Source organism: Corylus avellana, chromosome 7, assembly GCF_965113065.1.
Source record: "Corylus avellana chromosome 7, dhCorAvel1.hap1.2, whole genome shotgun sequence".
In the NCBI taxonomy this organism is placed as follows: domain Eukaryota; kingdom Viridiplantae; phylum Streptophyta; class Magnoliopsida; order Fagales; family Betulaceae; genus Corylus; species Corylus avellana.
The window spans coordinates 23,714,967-23,740,389 of NC_142496.1; the positions used below are offsets into that span (position 1 = coordinate 23,714,967).

At 35.2% G+C, this 25,423-nt stretch overlaps 2 protein-coding genes across 4 annotated transcripts; one reads left to right on the top strand and one right to left on the bottom strand.

Moving 5' to 3' along the window:
• Positions 1-8,653: 8,653 nt before the first annotated feature.
• Positions 8,654-14,325, bottom strand: PTP1 (protein tyrosine phosphatase 1). Its single transcript, XM_059598300.2, has 9 exons — positions 14,006-14,325; positions 13,561-13,657; positions 13,336-13,418; positions 13,074-13,214; positions 12,120-12,254; positions 10,205-10,353; positions 9,951-10,092; positions 9,297-9,383; positions 8,654-9,109 (listed from the first exon to the last, which is right to left on the bottom strand). Exons 1-9 carry the CDS (start codon positions 14,192-14,194, stop codon positions 9,098-9,100), a joined length of 1,035 nt encoding a protein of 344 aa, XP_059454283.2. The 5' UTR covers positions 14,195-14,325; the 3' UTR covers positions 8,654-9,097.
• A 2,446-nt stretch (positions 14,326-16,771) lies between these two features.
• Positions 16,772-25,150, top strand: LOC132184334 (Ubiquitin carboxyl-terminal hydrolase family protein). Of its 3 annotated transcripts, XR_009440551.2 has the most exons (3): positions 16,772-18,913; positions 24,696-24,866; positions 24,954-25,150. XR_009440551.2 is itself a non-coding variant. In XM_059597926.2 (2 exons), the coding sequence occupies exon 1, from the start codon at positions 16,835-16,837 to the stop codon at positions 18,875-18,877; it is 2,043 nt and encodes a 680-aa protein (XP_059453909.2). In that variant the 5' UTR covers positions 16,772-16,834; the 3' UTR covers positions 18,878-18,913; positions 24,696-25,150. The 3 variants fall into 3 exon arrangements, 2 of the variants coding, with proteins under 2 accessions (XP_059453909.2, XP_059453910.2); XM_059597926.2 differs by having other exon boundaries at positions 24,696-25,150; XM_059597927.2 differs by having other exon boundaries at positions 16,772-18,905; positions 24,696-25,150.
• The last annotated feature ends 273 nt before the right edge of the window (positions 25,151-25,423 follow it).

A 25,423-nucleotide genomic window follows, 5' to 3' on the forward strand; every position in this document is an offset into this window, starting at 1 on the left:
ATTCTGAAGCAAAATACAGTTTTTATTTTTTTTTAAAAAAAAAAACCAAAATAAAAATTATTGCTTTAGAAACTTTTTTTTTTTTTAATTTTGTTATTTTTTAAACTAAAAAATAAGGCAAAAATTGGCCTGGGCAAAATAGTTGTGCTTTTAGCATTTTCCTTGATTTAATCCTTTTTTATGTTTGACATTTTTGCATCAATTTGTCAAATCTGAAAAATCTACCAATTATTTGGCCAAAATGTTCAACAACAAATCTTCCCATGAATCATGCCACGGATTGAATCAAAAAATAAAAAATCTTGGAAAACCAAAATATGAATAAGTAATCAATATGAACAACTTAAGCAAGAGGGTTGATTAGAAATTGTTATTTGCTTGATTTGTTTTCCATGATTTGACCAAATGAAAGTTGCTTGCTGCTTTGAATTGTTCAAACCGTCTTGCTGATAGATATATAATTATATTATATTATATATTATATATTGGATTTACCCTAATATTACAAAGTGTAATTCACGCGCCTGGTGGGCTAATCACCACCATAGTCAAATTCAACACATTGATGACCTCCTTTTTTATTAATTAATCTAATAAATCGTAGCTCAAACGTTAATCAAAGTTTTTATTATTTATAATATATATATATATATAAGTCTAAAAATTAGGCTCTAGTGAGCTTAGCCTTTTAAGATGATTACAAGAAGTAAAATACATTCTACCAACCCTTGTAATGTAAACGGAATTTCCAAAGCCTACAGTCAACTTCTTTAAGAAACAACGGTAATTTTTTTAGTTTAGTGATATTCCTCTTTTTCAAAGACATTGGAGATTTAATTCTATGATATGGGACTTATGAAGTTAATGATCTTTTATTACATGTTTAAGAAATAAATAAAAAACCCTTCATGTAAGAGCTTCTAAACGCGTTTTTTTTTTTTTTTTTTTTCAACCTACTAATCCGTTTGGTTGAGCAGTTTTAAAATGTGTAGTTTAAAAAGTAGTAATTTCAAAATGCAGTTAATGAAAACATAATTTTTAAAAATATAGTTAAACGTTTCGTAAAATTGCAATACAACATTTAAAATCGTGTGTTTTTAAAAGTGCAACCCTTGCACGCGATTTATAAACATACATTTTTTCACGTTTTCAAAACCGTCATTTTTTTTTTCACGATTTTGTTTAAAAACATACTTTTGACATGCAAAAATCGCAAGGCTAAACATATTTGTAGTAGACCATCAATCATAGTTCAACCATCACTCGCCATGTTAATTTTCTTTCACTAATTAGAGTGTATCACTGTATTGGCTTAATACAATGCATCTAATAACTCTTAAGTTCTATTTGTTTCAACACAATAAAATTTCTATTGGAAACTATTTTCAATGTTTCAGCTACATAATATTAGCAACGGTAGCCAAAAAAAACAGCTGGCAACTTTTGGTAAACACTTGTGGCGGATTCCGGCAATGTAGAATGAACTGTGAGAGAGTGTAAATGCAAGAATGAGAAGCTTAAACTCGAAAAATGGTTTATAGTTTTAAAAGAGAGAGACCATTTTACATAAATTAAATACGGTTTTATTGGCCAACCAAAAATGTTTCGATTTAACCACAAACGGAGCCTCGGTCTTTTTCTTATTTCTTTTCCTTTTTGTTATTATATATGTTACAATATGTCAGCTATATCAAAAATCAACCAGGCTAGGGTTTTCTCGCTTTCTCTCTAGTGCCACAGCCTCAGGTAAGCCCCCTCCCCCATGGTGAGGGGAGGAGGGATGGTCGTTTGCTGCCTCCCCCCTCCCCCTGCATGCCCTTGCACTGGGTGCCAGTAGTTTATTTGATGTCCCTGGCCTGGGTTGCCTCCTCCCTACCCCTTCTCCACCGCCCCTTCCTCTTTATTCCGCTTTTGTCTCTGGCGGGGCTCTCTAGTTGTTTTCTGTTCCTTTCCCTTCTGTTTCTTTGCTTTTTTTTTTGTATGTTGTTCTTGTAGCTTTGCCTATGTGCCACTCAGTGTGGGTGCTGATTTTGGGGTTTCTTTCAAACTCCCCCCTGTTTTGTTTTGTATTCGCCGCCGATCTCTTCCGCCCGCTCTGCCACCCACCGTCCGCTGCTGGGTTTTTCCTTGCGCCCCTCCAGCGAAGAGCCTCAACGCCCCATGCTGCGATGGTTTTCCGGCCAGCTGGCGATCGGCTTCGCCTCCCTCCATCCACTGTTTTGGGCCTTTTTTCGCGTCCCCGCCGCGTCGAGCTTCAAGCATTCCCTTCCGGTGTCGGTCTTCGGCGAGTGCACTCTCGGCATCCACGCTGCGTGTGCCTGTTCCCGTTTTGTTTTACTTTCCTTGTATTGTCTTTGTTCCTATTTTTCCCTGTATGCATTTCATTCATGTTATTTGCTTGTAATAAGGCTTTGCCTCTTTGGTTCGCCCACGATTTATTTCGATTTTCTTGCTTCTGTTTGTAATAAGGCTTTGGCCCCTCGATCTGCCTGCTTGGATGTGAACTAAACTTTGGTCCAGACCTTTGGGTCATGGATGTGATTTTTGGTCCAGACCTTTGAGTTGTGGACGTGAACTTCATCTTGGCTTTTGGGTTAAGGATGAATTTGAGCTACCTATGCATTGGATTGCGTTTGTCTTATGTAGATCTGTTATCTCAACAGAAAACTAGTCATAGGTTAGTGGAGGTTTTAGGTGATGATTGTATCTTTGTAGCTTCGGCTATAATTTGTATTTTCAGGCTTTGTGCTCCTGCGATGTAAGAGCTTTATGCTTGTGATTATTATCAATGAAATTGAAATGTTTTTCTTTAAAAAAAAAAAAAAAATGTCAGCTATATCTTGTCGACATAATCACTTGCAAAGTAATTACATGCATCTTGCAAAGTTGAAGGAGTCCAACAGTTAACAGTTTGGTTCCTACAACCAAACCTAGCTAATCTAATTTGTTGGTAATTGTGGGGCTACGTTGGGTGACGGTTTTGGAAACATTTTTCCATGTTTTAAAATAAAAAACATATTTCAAAACCATTTACCAACTGTCCAAATGTATCAAATTTCTTTCTTTGATATATAGTAATATATTTTCTAGAAAGGCAATGATTATTGTCGATCGTAATCAATCTAAAAAGAAGTTTGAACCAGAGAATTTCTAGGCAAGGAGAAGGCATGCTACACTATCATCTATCCAAATCATACCCAAACTTCATAATTGTAAATTAGCGGATGTGTTTGGCAAAGAGTCTTGAGAAAATAACTGATTGACTTGATATAAAATAAAAATGAGTTTTTAATTTTGGGATAACTTCATTGAAGACCCTGAACTTCCATTTGATTTGACAAATCTCTTATAAACTTCAAAATCTATTAATTTAGTCTCCCTGAACTTTCAATTGCTCTCAATTTGAACCTATCTATCAAATTTAGTCGTTAGAAATACCAAAAAAGACAAAAATATTCATGATTTTTTTTTTAAATAAAAAAAAAAAAAAATTTGGAATTAAGGGTAAAGTTGAAATTTTATAAAAAAAAATTCATGGGTATAAACGTTATTTAAAGTTTAAAATATGACGGGGGGTCCAAATTGATTGCAATTGAAAGTTCAAGGGACTATGAGAGATTTTAAAGTTTGGAGGAGAGTTTGTCAAATCGGATGGAAGTTCAAGAATCTTTAGTGAAGTTACCTTTTTAATTTTTTTTAATGAGAAAATAAGTGAAATAAATTGTTTGTTAATGTTAAAAAAAAAAACTATTAGGAAATCTATTCTATTTTTAGAACCATTAAGATACGAAAAATAAAAAGCAATCACAAAATATAGAGATTTTTGTGATTCACTATTAAGGATTACGTCCACAATGTTTTAGCTAGGTTTACGACCCACAACCGAGTCAAAACACTGAAACGGGCCAATTTTTTTTTTTCGGGGGCTCTGACTTTGAGACTATTAGCCTAAGTCTTCATTTCATGGACTAAGCCTTAGAAAAAATCCCATTTAAAACCGTAGCGCTTCCAACATTAAATGAGGTCGGGTGCAAGCCGGGTCAGATATAAACCCAGCTTAACATAACCTAACAAAAACGTGATCACTTTTTTAAGAGAAACAAAATGAAAAATCTTTGCCAAACATCCGTTGCTTGCATCCTTGTTGGTCCAGCTGTATGAACACTAGAAATTACTTTCCCATACCAAATGAGGCCAAGGAAATAGACATGAGGAGGCCTAAGTTTAGGCAATTTGACCAGCAAATATGAAAATAGAGACTTCTTCGTGTAAACAAAATCATGTGTATGAATTCATCCCCGCCGTTGAAAAGTCAACCTGAACTTATTGGTCAACTCATAAACAAAAACTTGACGTCATGTGATTCTTTGGAGCACAAATAAAATATCACATGGCAGCATTAATTATAGCGTTGCCTTAACTGTAAGAAAATCGGTGGTCCAAAGAAACACGTGTAGTCAATCTAAGACAACTACTAACCATCAGTGATTTTCATCCAATGGTCCATGTTCCACGTGATAAACATTGGCCGCCTACTTGCATAGGGCACTGTCAAATTACATTTTGTTCCAGAAGCATATTTTTTTTTTTCCAGAAGCTTTAGTGGTAAATTTGTAATAATTTAATATTTTTCTTCCCACATGAATTTAAATTCAACAAGTCATCAGGCTTAACTAATATGTAAATATTTAATTAAAATGGAAAACAAGCCATGCATTCAGGGATCGAACTTAAGATATAAAATTAATAGATATATTAAGGGTCTGTTTAGAATTGCGTTTGAGTTTGAAGAAAAAAAATATTTGTTTGGTAAAAAAATTAAAAGTTCATTTAAGGGTCTAAAAAGCCTAAAAATTGTAAAAAAAAAAAAATAGGGGTGCAAAGGCGGTTACGGTTAAATAAGCCATGCATTCAGGGATCGAACTTAAGATATAAAATTAATAGATATATTAAGGGTCTGTTTAGAATTGCGTTTGAGTTTGAAGAAAAAAAATATTTGTTTGGTAAAAAAATTAAAAGTTCATTTAAGGGTCTAAAAAGCCTAAAAATTGTAAAAAAAAAAAATAGGGGTGCAAAGGCGGTTACGGTTAGCGGTTAGTGGCAATAACCGCTAACCGTAACCGCCCTAGCGGTTAGTAAATTTCACTAACCGCCCGCTAACCGCTTTTTTAAAATTTGGCTTTTTTTTACCCTCATTTTTTTTTCTTGTATTTTTAATATCTTCTTAGGCCCAATTGCTATAAATATTTGAATTGTCATTGGATCATATGATTAAGTGTTGATCTTATAAACTTACAAACAAACAAAAATACTTCAATTGTAGTTATAAGTAACACATTGTTTAATCCAATGTCAATTACTTAATTTGATATTATATGAATCACATTGTCATTGTCATTGTACATGAATAATTGATTAAGTATTGGAATTGTAATTGGATCATATAGTTAAATATTTATCTTATACATTTATATTATTCAATATGCATATAATATAACTATATATATATATATATATATATATATATATATATATATATATATATATATATATAATTCAAAATTGTTAATTTTCTTTTTTTTTTTCTTTCAAAAAATGGTTAAATTTCTTTTTCTAAAAAATGTTCAAAAAATACATTAATACTTCAATTGTGATTATAAGTAACACATTGTTATCTAATGTCAATTACTTAATTTGATATTATATAATCATATAGTCTCATTAAATTATATCATATGATTAATTATTTAAATTCTTATCATATTTACTTATAATCTTTTTTCTTTGAATTGAACTTAATATCTAATGGTAAATGGTAATGTTCAAACTCCTAAATCCTAAATTCCTAAAGTATCTAATAATGCTTTAATTAAATTGTAGACTTGTAGTTATAAGTAACATATTGTTTAATTCAATTGAATCAATTGTGATTATCATTGTACATGAATCATATGATTAACTTGTAGACTTATGACTTATGAGTTATGTCATATTATATATGTATTATTTATTATTATATAATCATATGATTTAATGATCAAGTCATCATGTGATATAATCATATCAATTATAGTGATAATATATAAATTACTAAAATTATAATGATAATACATTAATACTTAAATTATGTTTATAAGTAACACATTGGTCATTGTTTAATCCAATGTCAATTACTTAATTTGATATTATACGAATCATATCATCATTGTACATTAATAATATGATTCACTTGAAGTCTTGAATAAAGTATTTGAATTGTCATTGAATCATATGATTAACTATTGATATTATACATTTATATTATTCATATACATATGTAGACTTATATAGACTTATAGGTTTATAACATACATTGGAAATAAGTATCTAGATATTTAATTGTTGTATTAGTATGAATTAGTATACTTATGAGTTATGTCATATTATATATGTATAATTTGTTATTATATAATCAAATGATTTAATAATCAATCTCATGTGATATAATCATATAAATTATAGTGATAATATATTAATACTCAAATTGTGATTTAATTATTTTTAAAAAAAAATTGTGATTTAATGATCAAGTGATTATATGATATAATCATATAAATTATAGTGATAATATATTAATACTCAAATTGTGATTTAATTATTTTTTAAAAAAATTGTGATTTAATGATCAAGTGATTATGTTATATGTATAATTATAAAAATATATTATATAAAAAGGCGGTTAGCGGTTAGCGGTTACGGTTAGTAGACCCAATAACCGCTAACCGCTAACCGCTAGGCGGTTATGGCGGTTAGGCGGTTAGCGGTTAATGCGGTTAAACGGTTAGGCGGTTAGGCGATTGGCGGTTATAGCGGTTAGAGGGCGGTTAAAAACCGCCCGCCTTTGCACCCCTAAAAAAAAACACTTTTGGCAAAAGCTATTTTTAACTTAAAAGCTCTATTTCTCAAACGCAATTCCAAACAAACTCTAAGTGTGACTCTTCTTTGACGTGAGATTCCGTCAAACTCTATTTATTTATTTTTGGACTGTACGGCTTAATCCTTATTCTTTTTCTTTCCTTCATCCGTTCTTCTTCTTCCAAATTCACCCTACATGCATCAAATATGAGGTGAGAGCTAAAATAAAGGAACGACACATACAAGCTATGCCTGCCGTGACAATACGTGAATTGCACTTGCAGCATAACAGGTAAGCAACAGTTGGATACAGAGCCAATGAAGATGGAGAGGTGGCGTGGTAGGGCTAGAAGATGCGGACGTAAAATAAATTTGAGTAATGTTAAGAGACTATTTTTTTTATTTTCTTAAAATTGATTTAACTTTTAAAATTATAATTTGATCAAAATATAATATTAATTTATTTTAAATTAATAATGATTTTAAAGGTTACAAAAGAAGGCTCCTCCCTTGCCAGCACGAAACAAAAGGAATAAGAGACTTTCCCTTTTGTTAAGGATGTTTACTCGGAAGGGAAAGATAGAAGAGAGATGAGATATTTTCCACTTTTGTTAATTAAGGATGTTTTCAAGAGGACAAAGTCAACGATGTCTGCATGGAAGATTAAACGTGGAGTTTGGAGCTTTTCAATTTGTCGAAAGCATTTAATAGCATAAAAGAAAGAAAGGCGAAAAAAAAAAAAAATTAGAGAAGAAGATAGAAACAACACAAAGATGCCAACGTATACGTATGAATCCTTCAACCGTAAGGAAAGAATGTGAAATCAGTGTTTGAGGTTTACCCAATTTGATTGTTGGAAATAAGTTGTTTTTTTTGTTATATCTTACGGCTATGTTTGCCAAAGGCTGGACCGGGCCGGCAGTGTAGTGCCTTTTTTTGTTGGTTTTAGTGAAAATGTTTTGTGAAAAAAAGTGAAAAAAATATGTTTTGTATGAAAAAAGTATAAAAAATTTGTTTCGTAGTAATTTTTTTATTTGAATAATAATAATAAAAAGTGATTAATATGGAATAAAAAGAAATAATGTTGGGATTAATTTTGCCTACAGGTCTCTGAATTCATTTTGGTACAAGATGAAGCTAATTGTAAATTAGGTAATCTACGGGAATAAATCACTGTAGTTTACGGAATCATATAAAGCAACAATGATCTTTGCGAATATACAAAATAACACCACTAAAATAGTTTGAGAAAAAGTTTAACCGAATATGTTAAACACGGATTGAAGTAGACATGGCACGCATTGGTTGAAGCACAAGGATTAAACCGCCAATGCTCAGGTGATCGAACCACTTCTTTGACCAAATTAAGGGAATAATTTAAAGGTGAATTGACCATTCTGTGTCATGAAATGACGACGAAAAAGATAGCGGAATAGAGACTTCATGGCGGTGGTAGAGTAATAGGGGAAGAGTCAATAGTGGGGGAGATCAGGAGATGAGGTTGAAAATGAAATGCCAAGTTTTTTCAACCTTAAAAGAAGAGGTGGCGAATTTTTTGTTGTACTTTTACACCAGGAGCAACCCCGTGAGATTATTCTTCTGTCCAATTATTTTCAAAAACCTAACTTCTTCCATCTTTTAAACTAAGAGATGGTGGATATCCGCCGACGCAGTCTATTAAACTAACATGTGTTCTTAAAGTATGTGATTCTCCGGTGCATTTTTAAATGGAGTGAAACCATTTACAACATCATAAACAGAGCAGAAGCATAACTATCTAGAGCTTTTGAAGCAATCAAATTTATAGTAGTTGTAATCATCATGCAAGATGGAATTATTGGCCTCAACAGAAAACAACAACTTCAAACTGTCTAAACTCAATGAATCACGAAGCCTACTGTAGTTACAAAGTTCAGTTCATTTTTCTAAGAATCAGCAGGGAACCATTATAACATCAAGTACAGGCCATTCAGCTCCTCGGCTGCCTCTTATGTTTATAGGGAGATAACCAGAGGATTTGAGGAGAATAAATTACTTGTTCAGCAATGTTTTTGGCTCCACTGCCATGATGAGGCACCAGATCCAGCTGCTGAAAAACATGCCGGGAGAAGCATAAAATTGACTTCGGAAAAATAAGAAGGCAGCTAGAGGATTCTGTCAGCCTTATTCAGCATTGGTACTAATGAAAACTGAAAAGTAAGAGTCATTGATCTAGCTGCCCAAAGAACAAAATAAAAGACATCTGTATTAGCAAATGAGCCTACAAAGACATCATACAGTAGAAGGTAATATAATAAAACGAAATCAATGTTGTAAAATTTATTATTCTAGTAAAAGACTTCTACACCATGTTGGTGCACAATCTACGCAAAAGGCACAAAAACTTGAAGACATGGACATACCATTTTCAACTCCTTTTGAGTGTTGAACTCTGAGATTAGGTCTTCTAATTCTTCAATGATTGCTTTATAGCAGAAACAATATTGATCCTAAGAAACAGTAAGTTAAAAAAGATGGAGCATCAGAAGTAGAGCAGACTCAGCATTCATTTTTAAGAAAAAGGAGAAAGAGAGGGGGTTGACTGGTTGAGGAGGGGTAATGAGAATGAGATTAATCTACATTCTTGTCACATAATATTCAGCCTTTTCTCTGCGCTCTAAAGGATATTAGACCAAAAAGAAACTAAAAACACTACTGCTTGCTCCCCTATAACCGTCTTGTGCAACTCTGTTACCATGCAACCTGTCAACCAACCAGAGCCATAATGCAAGGAAGTAAAAACAAAAACAAAATAGGGCTTTCTGCACAGGCTACTAGGAAAGGACAAACTTGCCCCCCAGTACACAGACAAATTGCCCCATCTACATGAAATAAATCAGGTTAAGGTTTCTACTGGTCCTTCGGGCTTGCACAAGTCCATAGTTCAATACTCGGGCCAAACCTTCAGGTTGAGCCATAAACTTAGAGCTCTTCTTTCAGGCCAGCAGAATTTCACTAGTGTAATAATGGATTAATTATATGACATTACCATGGAAATTATTATAAAGTAACTATACCGGCGTTTGGACCATTCCAATTCTCTGAGACCTGAACATGGTTATGGTATTAACAAGATCTAAAGCAGACATGTCTCCAGCAAGAATTCTTTGAATTGTGTTATGAATGGTGCAATATGTTCCTGTTCTCCCAATACCTGCACTGAGAGAGAGAGAGAGAGAGAGAGAGAGAGAGAGAGTTTCAGAAAAAAGTGCACATATGATATATGGAGCATTATCATGGCACATTTAGATTATATAAACTTGAGCTGAACCTGCAGTGCACCACTATTGGGCCAAGACTGGGTGGTACATGATATAGTCTTTTCAAAATTTCACGCACTGCAATTGTGTCCTTTGGAACTCCATGATCGGGCCATTCAGGATACTGAATATGCAGAACAGATATGGGTGCCTCCTCGGACTGCAATATAGATGACAATGGCTAAGAGAAAAAGACATTTCCGTAGGTGGGAAATCAATTACAAATCACACAATAAGAACACCAATTTATAAAGCAAGGTATACATTCGAACACTAGTAAATTCATTTGGTAATTGATACAAATTGAGAACAGCATAACTATACAGCATATCTTCAGGGGCTCCTTGATGTCTTTCTGTGTTCTTTTCTGCATTTTTTTGGTGGAATAAATGAATAGTATCACTAACATCTTGGAGGACAAATGCCTCATATATGGGACGAGTACAAGGACCTAGAAGCACATAAGAAAATTGGACAGGAGGGAGAAGAGGCAAAAGGAATAATAAGGGCTTCGATTTCCAGAATCAATTTGGTTGCAGTCCTTCCAAATGAAATCTAGAAGGCAAAGAAGGGTTACTATTCCAGCTGTGAAAATAAGAGGATTCAACACTTCAAACCACCACTTCTCTCTCTCTCCCTCTCTGTTTCTTTTCTTTGATTTCTTTTTTTCTTTTTTTGGGAAGGGGGGTGCAGAAACTCTAAGGAGAAAATCTGTATAGAGGGAGACAGAGAGAACAAAATTCACTTTAGAAGGAGCTATTCTAAACACAATTTGCCGGGCGAAAAGAAAAAGAAGAAAAGAAGATGGTACCCTAAAACATGGGCAATTAGCATAACTATTTGCTAGAGATCCAAAGAAACTTCAAAAAATGCCCATGCCCACACCAACTCTTCTACCATGCCATTGAGTACTCCAGCCAAAACCGGAATATTGTCAACTTAGAAACTAGATATTTGCCAAATGAACAAGAGCTTATCACACTAGCTTGCAGATTAACTCAAGGTCCCAACTTCTAAGCCTCAAATCTAGATGCTCATTAGCAATGAGAACCACATCTAAAATTTATCCGCTCCCCAACAAATGCAGTTTAATTCTGTGAAAGCACCTCATTGATTACAGGGATATTTTTTTTATTGGTAAGACTCTTTACAACTTAAGCTAAAGCCAGGGCCTTGAATGTACAAGCAAAGACCCTATGTTATTACTTTAACATATTCCTCACCAAACAGATTGGCATTTAATATTCATTACCTCCATTTTCAGGGCTGAAAAGAATAACACAGAATTAAAACTTTATCCCTAGGTACACAGAGAGTATGCAAGAGAAGCCACCTAACTAATAGGAGCAAAAAGAACAAGAACATCATAATAACTTATCACCAAAGGAAAAGTAAGAACCACAAGGAACTGCTAATGAGCATCTAGATTACCCTTCCTTTTCTTCTTCTTCAACCACAAGGAACTGCTGCTCGTAAAAATCCTGCAACCTCTTTTCTTCTTCTTCTTCCTTTTTCTTTTCAACCAATAAATTCTTTTAAAAAGAAGAAAAAAATTTAATACAACCCTTTTTTCTATTACCAATAATTAAATTAGCCTTCTTAACCATAGAATCCAAAATCTAATACTTTTCTATCCCATTTTTATTGATCACTGAAAGATCTTAATCTCCAAATTCCTGAGCTGTCAGACGTCAGGAAGCCTTACCTCTAAATTAATCTAAGATAACCCATGTTACTCATCACAAGGAATAGATATACTTTTTCAAACTATATTTACATAACTTATGGGAGAAACATGCATTCTCATTTTGTCAAACAAAGTTTGTCCCCAATATCATGCTGGATTTCCACTATATGGTATGCCTAAAGAATCCATAAAGCATCAGTTTACATATTATCAGCAGTATTTTCAAAAATTCATCTTACCTCCCTATGGTTCACCTCCAAGAGGTGTAACTCTAATGAAGTGTCAGTAGTTCTTATCCATTTAGTGACAATACATATATCACCAAATTCCCTAGGACCATCCTCTGCCTGGAAATAATCTCCACATTTTACCATCTGCACATAAAGTTTAAATCAGAAGGCATCTAACAAATAAGTATGAAATAAGAAATCTAAAACTATATTATGCAAGATTATAAGAATCATCAAATGAATATGAAAAGTCGAGACAATGACCGTAGGTTTGCACATCACAACCACATAAAAGTAATATAAGCAGAAATAGTTTTACTAATGACCACATTACAAGCATGACAATAATATATTCATTAGTAAAGTTAGAAAAGATCAAGCTGGTCATAAACCAAAAGGCATCTATGTGCCTGCACATGTGAAGTAATTTATCATAAGAGTGTCCCTTAAAAATAATAGAAAAAAAAAGAAGAAGAAAGATATGAGGAAATGATGCCCCCAATAACCCTGTCAAAAGGGTTTACATTATAGGTGGAACAATTGTTATTCTGATGAAGCCCATACATCTTTTGTCAAGTAAAATCCAAAGGCAATCTGGTGAAGCCCAATACTTAAAGATAGAAAGGTAACAAAGTACCCAGTCGATGAAAAGCACTGGATAAGTCTAAGTTGTTTAAATATAAATACTTACACACCACAAAACATCTAAAACTGGCTCAGAAACATGAATATATTCAACCAATGACCCAGACTGAGTGCCAATTCCATGTTCTCATAATTGATGAAATACATCATCTGGGGTTGCCCCTTTAACATTTGTAAATGCTATATTAAACCCTTTCCAGTTTTTGATGTAAAAGTGCTAGTTTTGTCATGGACTACTTATGCTGGATATCAAAGATTTGAGTAATTATATGCAACTGCAAATTACAAAATTACCTTAAACTCTACACAGTGAAGTACCTTGTAATTGTCGACCAACCTGGTCAGCATCACAATCACAGGGCAATGGTACTGGAGTACCATTTCCCAGAAATCCTCGTAGGTGTGCGGTAGTGGACCTTGCGTGGCAATAAACTGAGAAACATTTTCCGTGGAAGAAGTCTACATTGAAATGAGTCATTATCGAAAGGTCAAAACAAGGAGATAGGAGACAGTTCCAAACATCTTAGAATATTCTACTGAGAGACACTATCAACTAAATATTGATTATATAAGCTTGTACCGTGACAAGGCTCGCATTTATGTAGCCCCTCGCTTCCGGTCTGTAATCCGTACACGAATTAAGAACAACCCTATTCTTGTCAACTGAAATCAACAACAATACAGCAATCTGGTGACAAAAAACTTGGTCTTCAAACTTCATATATGTATATATATCCATTTGTGAGAAAGAAAATTCAAATTGCTTAAGCATTGAGGCATCAAAAGAAACAAAGATGAGATATACATGGCACGACATCCGTGTAGCGGTTTTTGCTCAAATTGACACTGTCAAAAGCCACAGTACAGCTTCTCCGCATCTCAGATGGTGTTATCCTATTGGCCTGACATCAACTTTAAAACTTAGTACTGTAACCAAAACAGAACCGCATAAACAAAAGGTAAATAGTAATACAAATGATACCCCATCAGAAATAAATTCCTTGTCCACCTTAAAAGATCCAATCTTTTTCAAGAGGACCATCCTTAAATGCATTTGTCTTTGAAACCAAATTCTTACGCAAACGTGTTTTCCAGTGACACTTTCCCAAGAGAGTTTCAGAAGATCAACTTTCTTGAAGCAGAAAATTAACAACATGAACCGTCATGTTTCAAAACCCTCGTGAAATTTTGTATCTTTTCTTTTCCTACACATTCTCGGGAGCACACGATGAGCAACCAAAAGAACCAACCTGCAAGCGAGCGAACTCCTGTGCGATGGTCTGAGGCGCGGAGAGCTTCTGGCGGAAGAACCCGAGCGCTTCGGAGCAGCGCGCGAACTGATCTGGGGTGAGAGCGAGCCTGGGCGGCGAATCGGGGGAGAAATCAAAGCTGCTGGGCGGCGGGTTAGCGACGGACGCAGCGGCAGAAGAGGCGGCCATGCCGGATCTTCCCCGGCGGTGGTGGGCCCGTCGAGAAATGAGGTTCCCCAGTTGAATTGAATGTGGGTTTTTTCCTCTCTGATTTTGGTGTAGAAATTATGGGAAGTGGGCGTTTTTTCCCTGTGATTGATTGGGTTATCATGAGTTTGTACTCTTTGCTTGCGCTGGCACAATCTTTGTCGCCAAGCACCGACCAATCTTTTCGACCCAATAAAATATTTTAAGATAAATTTCTTTTATATTATTTGTTTATATTTTTATTTTTTTGAAAAACAACCCATAAAGAAAAGGAAAAAGTGTTAATTTCCCGTATTTTGTCCAACTAAATGGTATTTTTATGTATCATAAAATATTAATTTATAATGAACTACTATTTTGTACTCAAAACTCACTTTTGTCGGTTAAAGCCGTTAATTCAGACGGTCAACCTATCACTTTGCTTTTATGAACTACAACACATTGTCACTTTGTCTAGGGTTGACAAAACAGGTACCTGATATAACTCATTTACGACCCATTTATCCTATGCATATTTTTTTTATAATAAGGTTTATATAGGTGTCATAAAAAAATTGTTGCATGCATAGGATAAATGGGTACCTATTTATTTGTCAGGTACCTGTTTTGCCAGCCCTAACTTTGCCCCTATAAACTATAACATATTATCACTTTGACCGTCTGAGTTAACAGTTTTAACTGACGGAATAGAGTTTTAAGCACAAAATGATAGTTGATGAGAGCAAAATAGTACAATTAGCAATTTATAAAATAAAAGTACCAGGATGCTTTAGCTCATGATACAAAAGGTAGTTTTCTCAAAATACTTATATGATTGGGGGTTGCTGGATTTGGATAGGTGCAATAAGCCAATAATGGTGTGGATCATTGGAAACCATCCATCAAACTGCATTGAACGGTGGATAGAAATCAAGCAGAATTGTTGTTGGTACAGTTGTAGCTGATTGGTATGATCCAATGGTTCACTTTGCACCATCAAGTCACGTGTCTAAATAGTTTTCTTAAAAATAGAAGCTACATATATTTATTTCTTTCTGTTAATTTTGTGAAACTACCTTTTTCTTTAGTCTTTATTTATTTATTTATCGGTGATTTTTTAGGCTGTTTTTGATTGGTGAACTTTTAGGTATTATCAATAAATTGTGAAGCCTGTAAAATCAATGCTTCACGAGCATCAAGACATGATTGAAACTTTAGGGTGTATCGTGTCTTCCAAGTACAGCATACTGGAAAATAAAGTTTATTACACCCTATTATCTTGGGTCCCAGTTTTTAGCAATTTTTATTTTATAAATTGCTAATAATCGAAGTAACAAATGAGATATAATTTTTTAGGAATATTAACTTTACAAACACATTTTATAAAAAAGCTTTTATAAACCGATGTGGCACAATATAATTGAATATGAGATAAATTCAAATTTTGAGAAACCCAATTATATCATGCCACATCAGTTTATAAAATGTTTTTTGTAAAATGTGTTTATAAGCCTAGCACTTTCCATAATTTTTATAGGACCTATACTTGCTTGTTTGGAAAGGTTGTTCAGATAAATTATATTTAACCATTTAGACAATAAAATTATTGAAAATTTCTATCCGTTCACTTCACTCTGTTTGTACTCTTTTGCCAATTGCATGCCATCCGAACAACTTAATTTCAATTATAAATTCAATAATAATTTTAAAAGTTACATTGTTTTTAGAACGACACAAGAAAAAACTTCTAACATTACTCTTAGGGGTGTAAACGAGCGAGCTTGAGTGGGTAGTGCTTGCTCAAGCTTGGCTCGTTGAATTTTTTGTTGAGCATGACACAAGCCCCATTCCGTGTCTAAGCTTGGCTAGGGTGGGTACTCCTGCCTGAGCTCGAGCTCATAAATTTTTGACGAGCTTGAGCCAAGTACTTGAGGTCAAGCTCAACATGTATCAGATTATTTAAATTTTATATTTAAGTATAAAAAGAAAATCAATGAAACATAATAAACAAATTTTATTAATATACTATTAAGTATAATAAGTTTCCATTCAATCATATGATTTAACAATTCAAATTGCTGATTCAATTAACATTAGATACTTAATGATTATATCATTTAAGATATGACCATATGATTAACTTTTACAATATAAGTTATTTTTATTAATTAGTATATATATATATATATATATATATATATATATATATATATATGAGTCGCAATAATAAGCGAGCTGAGTTTTATACAGGTATGTATGTATTGTATCGAGTCGAGTCCAGGTGAGTTTACGGGTAACTTTGTTCATTTACAGCCCTAATTACTCTTATAAAAGTTATTTCAACATCTTTAAAAATTTGCAGAGAGACATAATTTTGACTTTAAAACAAAAAAAAAATCGTACTTTATATCTTGTGATTAAATTAAACCCAAATTTTTTTTTTAAAAATGTTATATGTTAAAAATGTTAAAAAGGGGGGAACAAAAAAAAAAGAAAAAGAAAAAGAAAAAGAAAGAGTAAAAGAGTAGTCCAAAACAAAACCCTCCTAAAACCCTCATTTTTACCAACATTCAATTCCCTTTCTGCAGAACGCAGCTAACAAAACAGAGGAGGCAGGCAGCAAAGAGCAGAAAGTTAGACCAAATGCAGTTCATCTTCCGCTCTCTCCCAAACCCACTCTCTCACTCTCAATCCCAGCTCATCCGCCACCGCCGGACGTTCGTGGAAGACGCCACCATCAAATGGGTCCGAGACCGCGGCCTCGACCACGCTGTGGAGAAGGAGAAGAACCTCAGACCCTTGCTCAACCTCAAGAACTTCATCAAATCTGAGCCATCCAAGTCCGTCCCTATCTCCGTCATCGCCCAGAACCGAGACTCCCTCCAGATCCCGACCCGCCCCATCGACTTCGTCCGCGGATACCCTTCCGTTTTCGAGGAGTTCCTCCCCGGCGGCATCCGCATCCACCCACACGTTCGCCTCACCCCTGAGGTCCTCAACCTTGACGCCGAAGAGCAGTTGGTTTATCAGAGCGAGACCTATAAGCAACAGGCTGCGGACCGGGTTTTGAAGCTCCTGATGATATCTAGGGCCAATAGAATACCGCTCAGTGTCATCGAGCTCTTGAAATGGGATCTGGGTCTTCCTCAAGATTACGAGAAAACCATAGTCCCCGAGTTCCCGGACTATTTTCGGATTGTGGGTCACAGAGATTCTGCAAAAGGGTCGGAGGATACGCGAGCTTTGGAACTGGTTTGTTGGAGCAATGAGCTTGCCACTTCGGTTATGGAGAAGAAGGCGATGAATGGGAAATTGGGTTACACAAAGGGAATGGCTTTAGCATTCCCTATGCAATTTTCGAGAGGATTTGAGATGGACAAGAAGTGGAAGAAGTGGGTGGATGAGTGGCAGAAGTTGCCTTACATTTCTCCTTATGAGAATGCGTCTCATCTTCCGCCGAAGAGTGATGAATCGGAGAAGTGGGCGGTCGCGGTTTTGCACGAGTTGCTTCATATTCTTGTGCCAAAGAAGACGGAGAGGGATAATATACTATGCCTTGGAGAGTATTTGGGGCTTAGGTCGAGGTTTAAGAGAGCATTGCTGCAGGACTCGGGTATATTCTATTTGTCGAGTAAGATTGGTACCTACACTGTGGTTTTGAGAGAAGGTTATAAAAGGGGTTTGCTAGTTGAGGATCATCCATTGATGAGCATGAGGAATCAGTATATTCACCTCATGAATATGGTGAAGGAAAATAGTAAACCGGTTAGCGTTCCAGGTGCAAGTACTCAAAAGAAAAAGCAGACGGGTCATGATGAAAAAGGGAAAGGAGAGGAAGTGGAGGATATTGAAAGTGGGGAAGAACATGAAGGGGGCTTGTATGATTCTTCGGAAGCTGAGGTTGAGGAGGCTAGCGACAATAAATACGAACATGAGGATGAAAATGAGAGTTACAGAGGTGTTAGAAGAAATGTTGCAGATAATAGGGGAAGTAAAGCTAGGAAAATGAATTTGGATGCGAAGGGGCCTTCGAGAAAATCTGAAAGAAAAAGGGCAGGCATTGAGGAGGCTAGTGACAATAAATACGAACATGAAAGTGAAAATGAGAGTCACAGAGGTGTTAGAAGAGATGTATCAGATAATAGAGGAAGTAAAGCTAGGAAAATGAATTTGGATGCGAAGGGGCCTTCAAGAAAAAGGGCAGGTGTTGATGAGGCTAGCGACAATAAATACGAACATGAGGATGAAAATGAGAGTCACAGAGGTGTTAGAAGAAATGTTTCAGATAATAGAGGAAGTAGAGCTTGGAAAATGAATTTGGATGCGAAGGGGCCTTCGAGAAAACCCGAAAGAAGAAGGGCAGGTGTTGAGGATGCCAGCGACAATAAATACGAACATGAGGATGAAAATGAGAGTCACAGAGGTGTTAGAAGAAATGTTTCAGATAATAGAGGAAATAGAGCTTGGAAAATGAATTTGGATGCGAAGGAGACTTTGAGAAAACCTGAAAGAAGAAGGGCAGGTGGAAAACAACCTGGTAAGACGATGGAAAAAGTTCAATCCAAATTTTCTAAAAGAGCAAATATGCACGGTGGGAATAATGTTGGGGGAAGCTCGCCAGAGAGATCAAGTTTACCTAAAAGCAGAGGGAGGTCATTGCCAGACAAGAGGATTTATACTTCGTAAAGATTCAGATTATTTGCTGCAACAACATGTTAGCAGGTTTGCATCATGTTCACGATCTCCCTTGTTATGAGTTTGCAAATTTAAAGTTTACCTGCTTAGAATGTTTTGATTGTGAGATTGAGTTAGTTGATTACATCTATAGGAGGGCTTCTATAAAGACAACCTACAGACAGACATATTGGAAATAAAATATCATAAGAGGGAAAGTAATGCATTGAAGAGGTCCAAATCCAAGTAACAAACAGAAGGATAAGTAAACAAAGCAACAAATAAGATTAGATAGCATCCAAAGTGCAAAACAAGGATGAAGTAGAAGGTGGATACAACATTGTTGGCCACTGTCTCAGCAAGGTTATCCTGAAACTTGATAGAGACCTAACCCCAAGAAGTTGGCTCAAGTGGTGAATGCCTTGGTCTTTGGTGGCATAATCATTAGATCTAAGGTTCAAATCTCCTTGGATACAAACAATTCCTTGCGGCCACACCCATTGTGAAAGCTAGATTTAATTGATCTGTGTGGTGGGGGTGCATTATACGGGTCTAGGGTTTATCCTTCAGGATTAGGTACATGAAGTAGCCCTGCCTTGGGGGTTTCCCTATCATCAAGAAACTTGATAAAGACCTGTTCTTATCATGTATCTAATTTTTTGAAGGAAAGTTTGGGTAAGATGAGATACAAAGATTGGTATGCGTTCCTAAGTCTATGTGCTTTCTTGGTTGGAATCCAACTAACAGGGTTCCTTCCATATTGCTTGAGATTAGGGAAAGAACAAGGATGTTTATCTGGGGGAGGGGGGCAGATATAATTCTAGAAATAAATCTTCCTTGACTTCTCTAAGATCTGTTCCTAGAAATTTGTGAGTAGTAAGGCATTGATAAAATATCAACTCAAATAGATAAAATATTTGTAGCATATATAAGACCCAGAACATACATATCAAAGTGTAAATAGTCGATGTTTATGTTGCTCCAGCACTAGACCAACATTTTTGAACATTGATATTTACATGTTTTAAACTATCCAAAAAAATAAATACATATTTTTTAATACTTTTTGCCTTGTGACAAGATGGGGGACTAGTTAAATTTCTGGATTGGTACAGGGCCAAAATAACAATATAAACTATTTTTGACATGTTCATCAAATATGATTTATTTCTCTTTTTTTAAAGGAGTTATTACTTTTTGTTTGTCTGCAAATTCATTTACATGTTATTTTAAAAGAAAAATGACATAAGAACTAGGTTGAAGAGGTTTCCATTACTTTTCTTTCTCTGAAAGTAGATATGCGTTTGGTATAGAGAGCCAAAGGAATTATAAAGGCTTTTGTTGTCCTCTTTTTTTTTTGAGTAATTTAATTCTACTATCAATAAAACAAAATATTTTATTGGAAAAGCATTTTATAGAAGAGGTTAGATTATTAGCAGTACTAATGATAGTATTTCTATGAAATATTAAGGTACAACTAAATGTGCTTAAAATGTGTTTAACAAAGCACTTTTTTTAACATTTTGGCTTTTCTTTTTCTTTTTTTTCTTTTTTTTTGGGGGGGGCGGGAGAGAAATTTTCTTGCGATCAAAAGTGCAAACATCCAGTCACGCAGAAATGTTGTGCTTGTATTATATGCCCTCCAATGATGGTTCTCTTTTTCGTAAATACAAACTACTGCTTTGAGTGGTTTTGACCCCTACATCGCACAAAATTTCTCATTCCATTTTCTCAAGTATTGTCTTGAAGCTTCAGTTTATGAGCATAATAGCATAATAGTCATAGACAAGTGTAGGAAGTGATTGTTGCACAGAGTTTGCAAAGCAATCCTTCCACTCTACTAAAGAAAAAGCCCGATCATGGGAGGCATAGATGGCATGTCTTGATTATTAGACCAGGTAAGCAATCTGCCTTCTAATGGATAATCCACCTGATTACCTCTGGAAAGGATGTCACATGTAGGTGAGAAATTTAGAAATAAACACTGAGAAAAGGAAGTAAAGAGAGTGAGAGCATATGAAGTGGAGGAAATGAAAAACCACTTATTTGCATCATAATTTGATGGCTTCTATCATTTGGCATGTAAGCACTGAATGAAAACAGGGTTAAATGTGGTTCTTGACGAAATTAAAAGAGGGAGTGAGTAGTTGCGATGGAACAAGGTGTATAGCAGGAGATTTTGACGTTGTTGTTTTCCCTAGTGAGAAACGAGGGGATGATAGATTATCAACTGGGATGATTAAATTTCAAACTCGTTTGGAAACTGAATTTGGTGGAATTTCCATTGGGTGGTGGCTTGTATACTTTTGTCTCATAAAGGATCCAAAGTCAATTTCTTGAAGTTTAGCTTCTCTAGAGTGCTAGGAATATTTTGCAAACTCACTTATAAAAAGGAATATTTTGAAATCTCTTTGCAATTGTTACTCCCAAGTCGTATCTTTAACCATTTCCTATTTGATTGTTTATCCGAGTTTGAGAGAGAAATGGGAACATTGAGGTGTAAATATGTGGCTTAATGTGAAAGATTTTTTCGGGAAAGTGCATAAATGGTGGATGAGTTTCTCCATTTAGGGCTTGCCTAGTTTTGTGTTGGCTAGAAGTCGAAGGCCTTTTAAGAAGATTCAAGAAAATAGAATACAGTGGTCTTTTGGAATGTAGAAACTGGAAAGGGAAGAGTGTTGGTGACATTCAATGTTTGGATTTAAAGGAGGCTGTAAATTTGTCTTAAAGAGGAACAAACTAGAAGGGAAGAACTTAAATCTAAGTTGGAAATGGCATCTTGATGGAGGGGTTGGGTTGGTGGCTAAAAATGAGGGTGACTTGCTTAAAGGAGATCATGTCACATGATTTTTCCATTGGCTTGTGAATTTCTATTAAAGAGTTAATTTTATTGGGTATTTCAAAGTTGATGGTGATCTTTTTACTAAAGAAAGTAGTGGTGAAGGATCAGATAGTTCGATTTTCAGAAGAGCCTTTTTAAAGAAACAATAGATTGAAGACTTGTGTGGAGGGTTTCCTGCCAAATTCAATTGAGAGAGGAGAGGGCGTGGTTAGAGTGGTCATTTGAAAAGGAGGTGGTTGGAGCTTTTTGAGGTACATGGAATAGGATGAGGCTTCTTGTTAGGATGGGTAATTCAATTGAGAGAGGAGAGGGCGTGGTTAGAGTGGTCATTTGAAAAGGAGGTGGTTGGAGCTTTTTGAGGTACATGGAATAGGATGAGGTTTCTTGTTAGGATGGGTTCACTATGGCTCTATTTCAGCATTGTTGGAGGGTAGTAAAGGAAGATATTATAAGTGGTTGTTTCTTCAAGAGTTCCATGGTGCTTGTATGTTCAAGAATCCTTTGAACATCTCTCTCGTTACTCTAGTGTCAAAGAATGTTCAGGGACAAAAATCATATTTTGGCCTTTTTTTAACTGGAGATGGCCATCTATTTGGCACTATGACTTTGTATTTTTATTCTTCCTTCTGGGGCATATCATCTTTGTGCTGCCAGTTTCGAGGTTGCTTTCGAATTATTGCTAGGACCCTGTAAAGTTCAGTTTCTCCAACTATGGAAAGCATGTACGTGCTTTTCTTTCCTCTGCACAAAAAAAAGGGTGGGGGGGTTTGAATTATTGCTAGGATCATGTAAAGCTCAATTTCTCCAACTATGCAACTATGGAAAGCATGTACATGCATTTTTTTTTCCTTGGAGCAAAAAGGGTAAGGAGGGGAGGGGGGAATCAGAAGTTGGAACTCTCTACTTGGGCATTACTATAGCAGCATCTTACCTACTAGGCACTTGTTAGGAGCAGCCTAAACAGGTCCACAATGCAGGAGATCTGCAGGCACTCTCTCAAGATGGGTCAAGCTAAAACCTAATCCCAACCTTACCGAAAAGCATAGTAGCAAGCAGCTAGTGAGTAGAGATTAATGGGCATGAGGCTCATCCCTTTTAGCATCGTTCCCCTAGAGACTTGAACCCATATCCTTCTTCTCACCAAACCACTTGGGAGTAAGCTTCTTGTTACTTAGTCAGCCCCTTCGGTGGTTATAACATACTAATGAATTAAGTTGAACTAGGATTTTCTTCCTTCTGTTTTCTAGGGAATTTGCTTGACATGCATTTGGCTACAAAGAATGTTAAGAGTATTTGTTCTTTGATGGAGATCCAAAGTGTAAGTCATTCTTGATTTTCTTAAGACTTTTTTGATAGGTAATCAAGCGTCTATTAAGAGTGAATCTCTGCATATTCTTTACAAGTGTAGTGTATCTTGACGGATTATACTGGATGCCCATTAGTCTCCTATCATAGACAATATGGTTGTAATCACCAAATTTTTTTTTTTTTTGATAAGTAATAATGATATAAAGAAAAGCGCAGAGGGGCGCAACCCACATACACAGGAAGTATAAAGAGAGCGCCTAAAAGGGAGAGAAATGAAAAATGAACCAAATTATTAAAACTACCCTTTACAAAGTGTAAATCAAGTAGAACACCATCTTAAAATAAATTATTATGGGTGTGGTCCATCTCAGTTCAAGTTAATGGGCTATACTATTTGTGTCTTCTTTAACTAGTGGCTTTTAGTTTGACATACATATAATAGAAAGGGCCATTGGAAAGTAAGAGAATACTTAATTCAAAGGCCAAGTAAAGAAATATCTTTACCATCTGCAAATGTCCCCTCAAAATTGTCTATGCACATGCATTTTTTTGTCTTTTGTTTATACGCAAGCATATGGTAAGGTCATTGCTTTTAATAGGACTGCATGTGCTCAAACAGAAGCTTAGTCGGCCAACAAGAATAATAATAAGAATAATAATGAATAATAGTCTTGACATAAGTTAGGAATCATCTCAACATCCTCATTGAGAGGTAATTCTCTCAGTGTGCTAAATTGCAAGCTAGAGATATGTTGCTCTAAACTTTTGAAATCACTTGTCTTTCACTGTAGTTCTCTCGCTCTCTCTCTCTCTCTCTTCCTCCTTGGAGGAAGAATATTGTTTTGATCCCTCAAATTGGAATTAATTTTTTTGTAATCACTTGTCCTCCACTGTAGTTCTCTCTCTCTCTCTCTCCTTGGAGGAAGAATATTATTTTGATCCCTCAAATTGGAATTAAATATACATACATAAATCACATGTAACAGAAGGAAACAAAAGAATTAAAAAATAACTCTTGGATGTCCCAACTATAATTGCTTTTATAACTTTTGCTGATTGAACGGATTAGCTTCTAGTGGAAAGCATCTATGAAATGGGCAATTTTTCATATTTTGGTAATAGGGTACCTATATGACTTAAACTAATGCCTCTTAAAGGACTGGAGAGAAGAGTTGGGAGCTTTTTGGTTTGATTGAATATGCCTGATTACTCTTAAATATTATCTATGACCTATTTGTCATTGGAAATGAACTTGGACTTGTAAATTCCCTTGCGAGGTTGAAATTATGTTGATAGGTTCTTACATTACTTATAAAAAGAATAGTGTTGGTTGGTTGGTTAATTCGCAGATTAGATATTTTTCGAGTATTGAGGTTTGGTATACATATATTTTTTTGAAAGTAGTTAATTGTCACTGTTCTGGCATGTGCTGATATGAAACAGCAATAGGATATCCTACCCAAGTAAAAGCATTGACTTCGTTTTTTTAGCCTTTTTTAGTTTTTTGTTTTTTGGATGAAACCTTGACAGAACATGCGAGGGTGATTTTGTTACCCCAATTTTGATGATATTGAAGTGTCTTCTCAATTTTTATTTTTATTTTTTATGTATAATCAACGTAGTTCAAACTATGCTTTTTTAATGATTCTTCTTTTCTCTTGGTTGGTGGTGATCATTCAGGCCTTTGTTGGCTTTCTGAGGAAAGTGGCAATCATGCATGATGATTGATGCAGCTTGAAATAACGGGCGTCCAGATCAAGCAATTACTGGTGTGTTTATTTTGAAGAAAGGCTGATTAATTCATGAAAGAGGAGAATGTTAATTTTGGTGACTTCAGCATAGCAAGCAGAGGTGTTATATGAGAAGCTGCATTTTGGGTAAAACAGAATTCCTGAATACCATATAAAAAAATTGATAAATGCTAGGTCTGCTTTGCAGGATGTTTACAATAGAAAGCATGGCAACTGGGAAGTGAATACAAATGTGAAGGGCATCTCACAGGATCTTGGTTCTTTGGACAGTTATCCCTTTTCTGCTTGAAGCTTTTTCTTTTTTCTGGTAAAGCCTAGGTGGGGGATGAAAGGTATGTAGATTGCTAATAAGAATTATGTCTGAGCATGTAAAATTCATGCAGACCTTTGGTTTTATATGTTGAAAACTTTAGGGTTAAAATCTTGTTCTGCAAATTGTCTAAATAGATTTCTTTTTTCGTTTTCCTTTCAGTGAAAACAGTATAAGGATTACAACCATATGATCAACACTAGAACAACTTTAGAGATATGAATAAAGTGAAAACAAACATGTAATCTGTGATTACTTTTAACAAATGATGTATAAAGGTTGCTCCAAGGGCATTGGTGAAACATAAAGTAGGGTAGATTTGTTGTTTTATTGGAATGTTCCCGCTC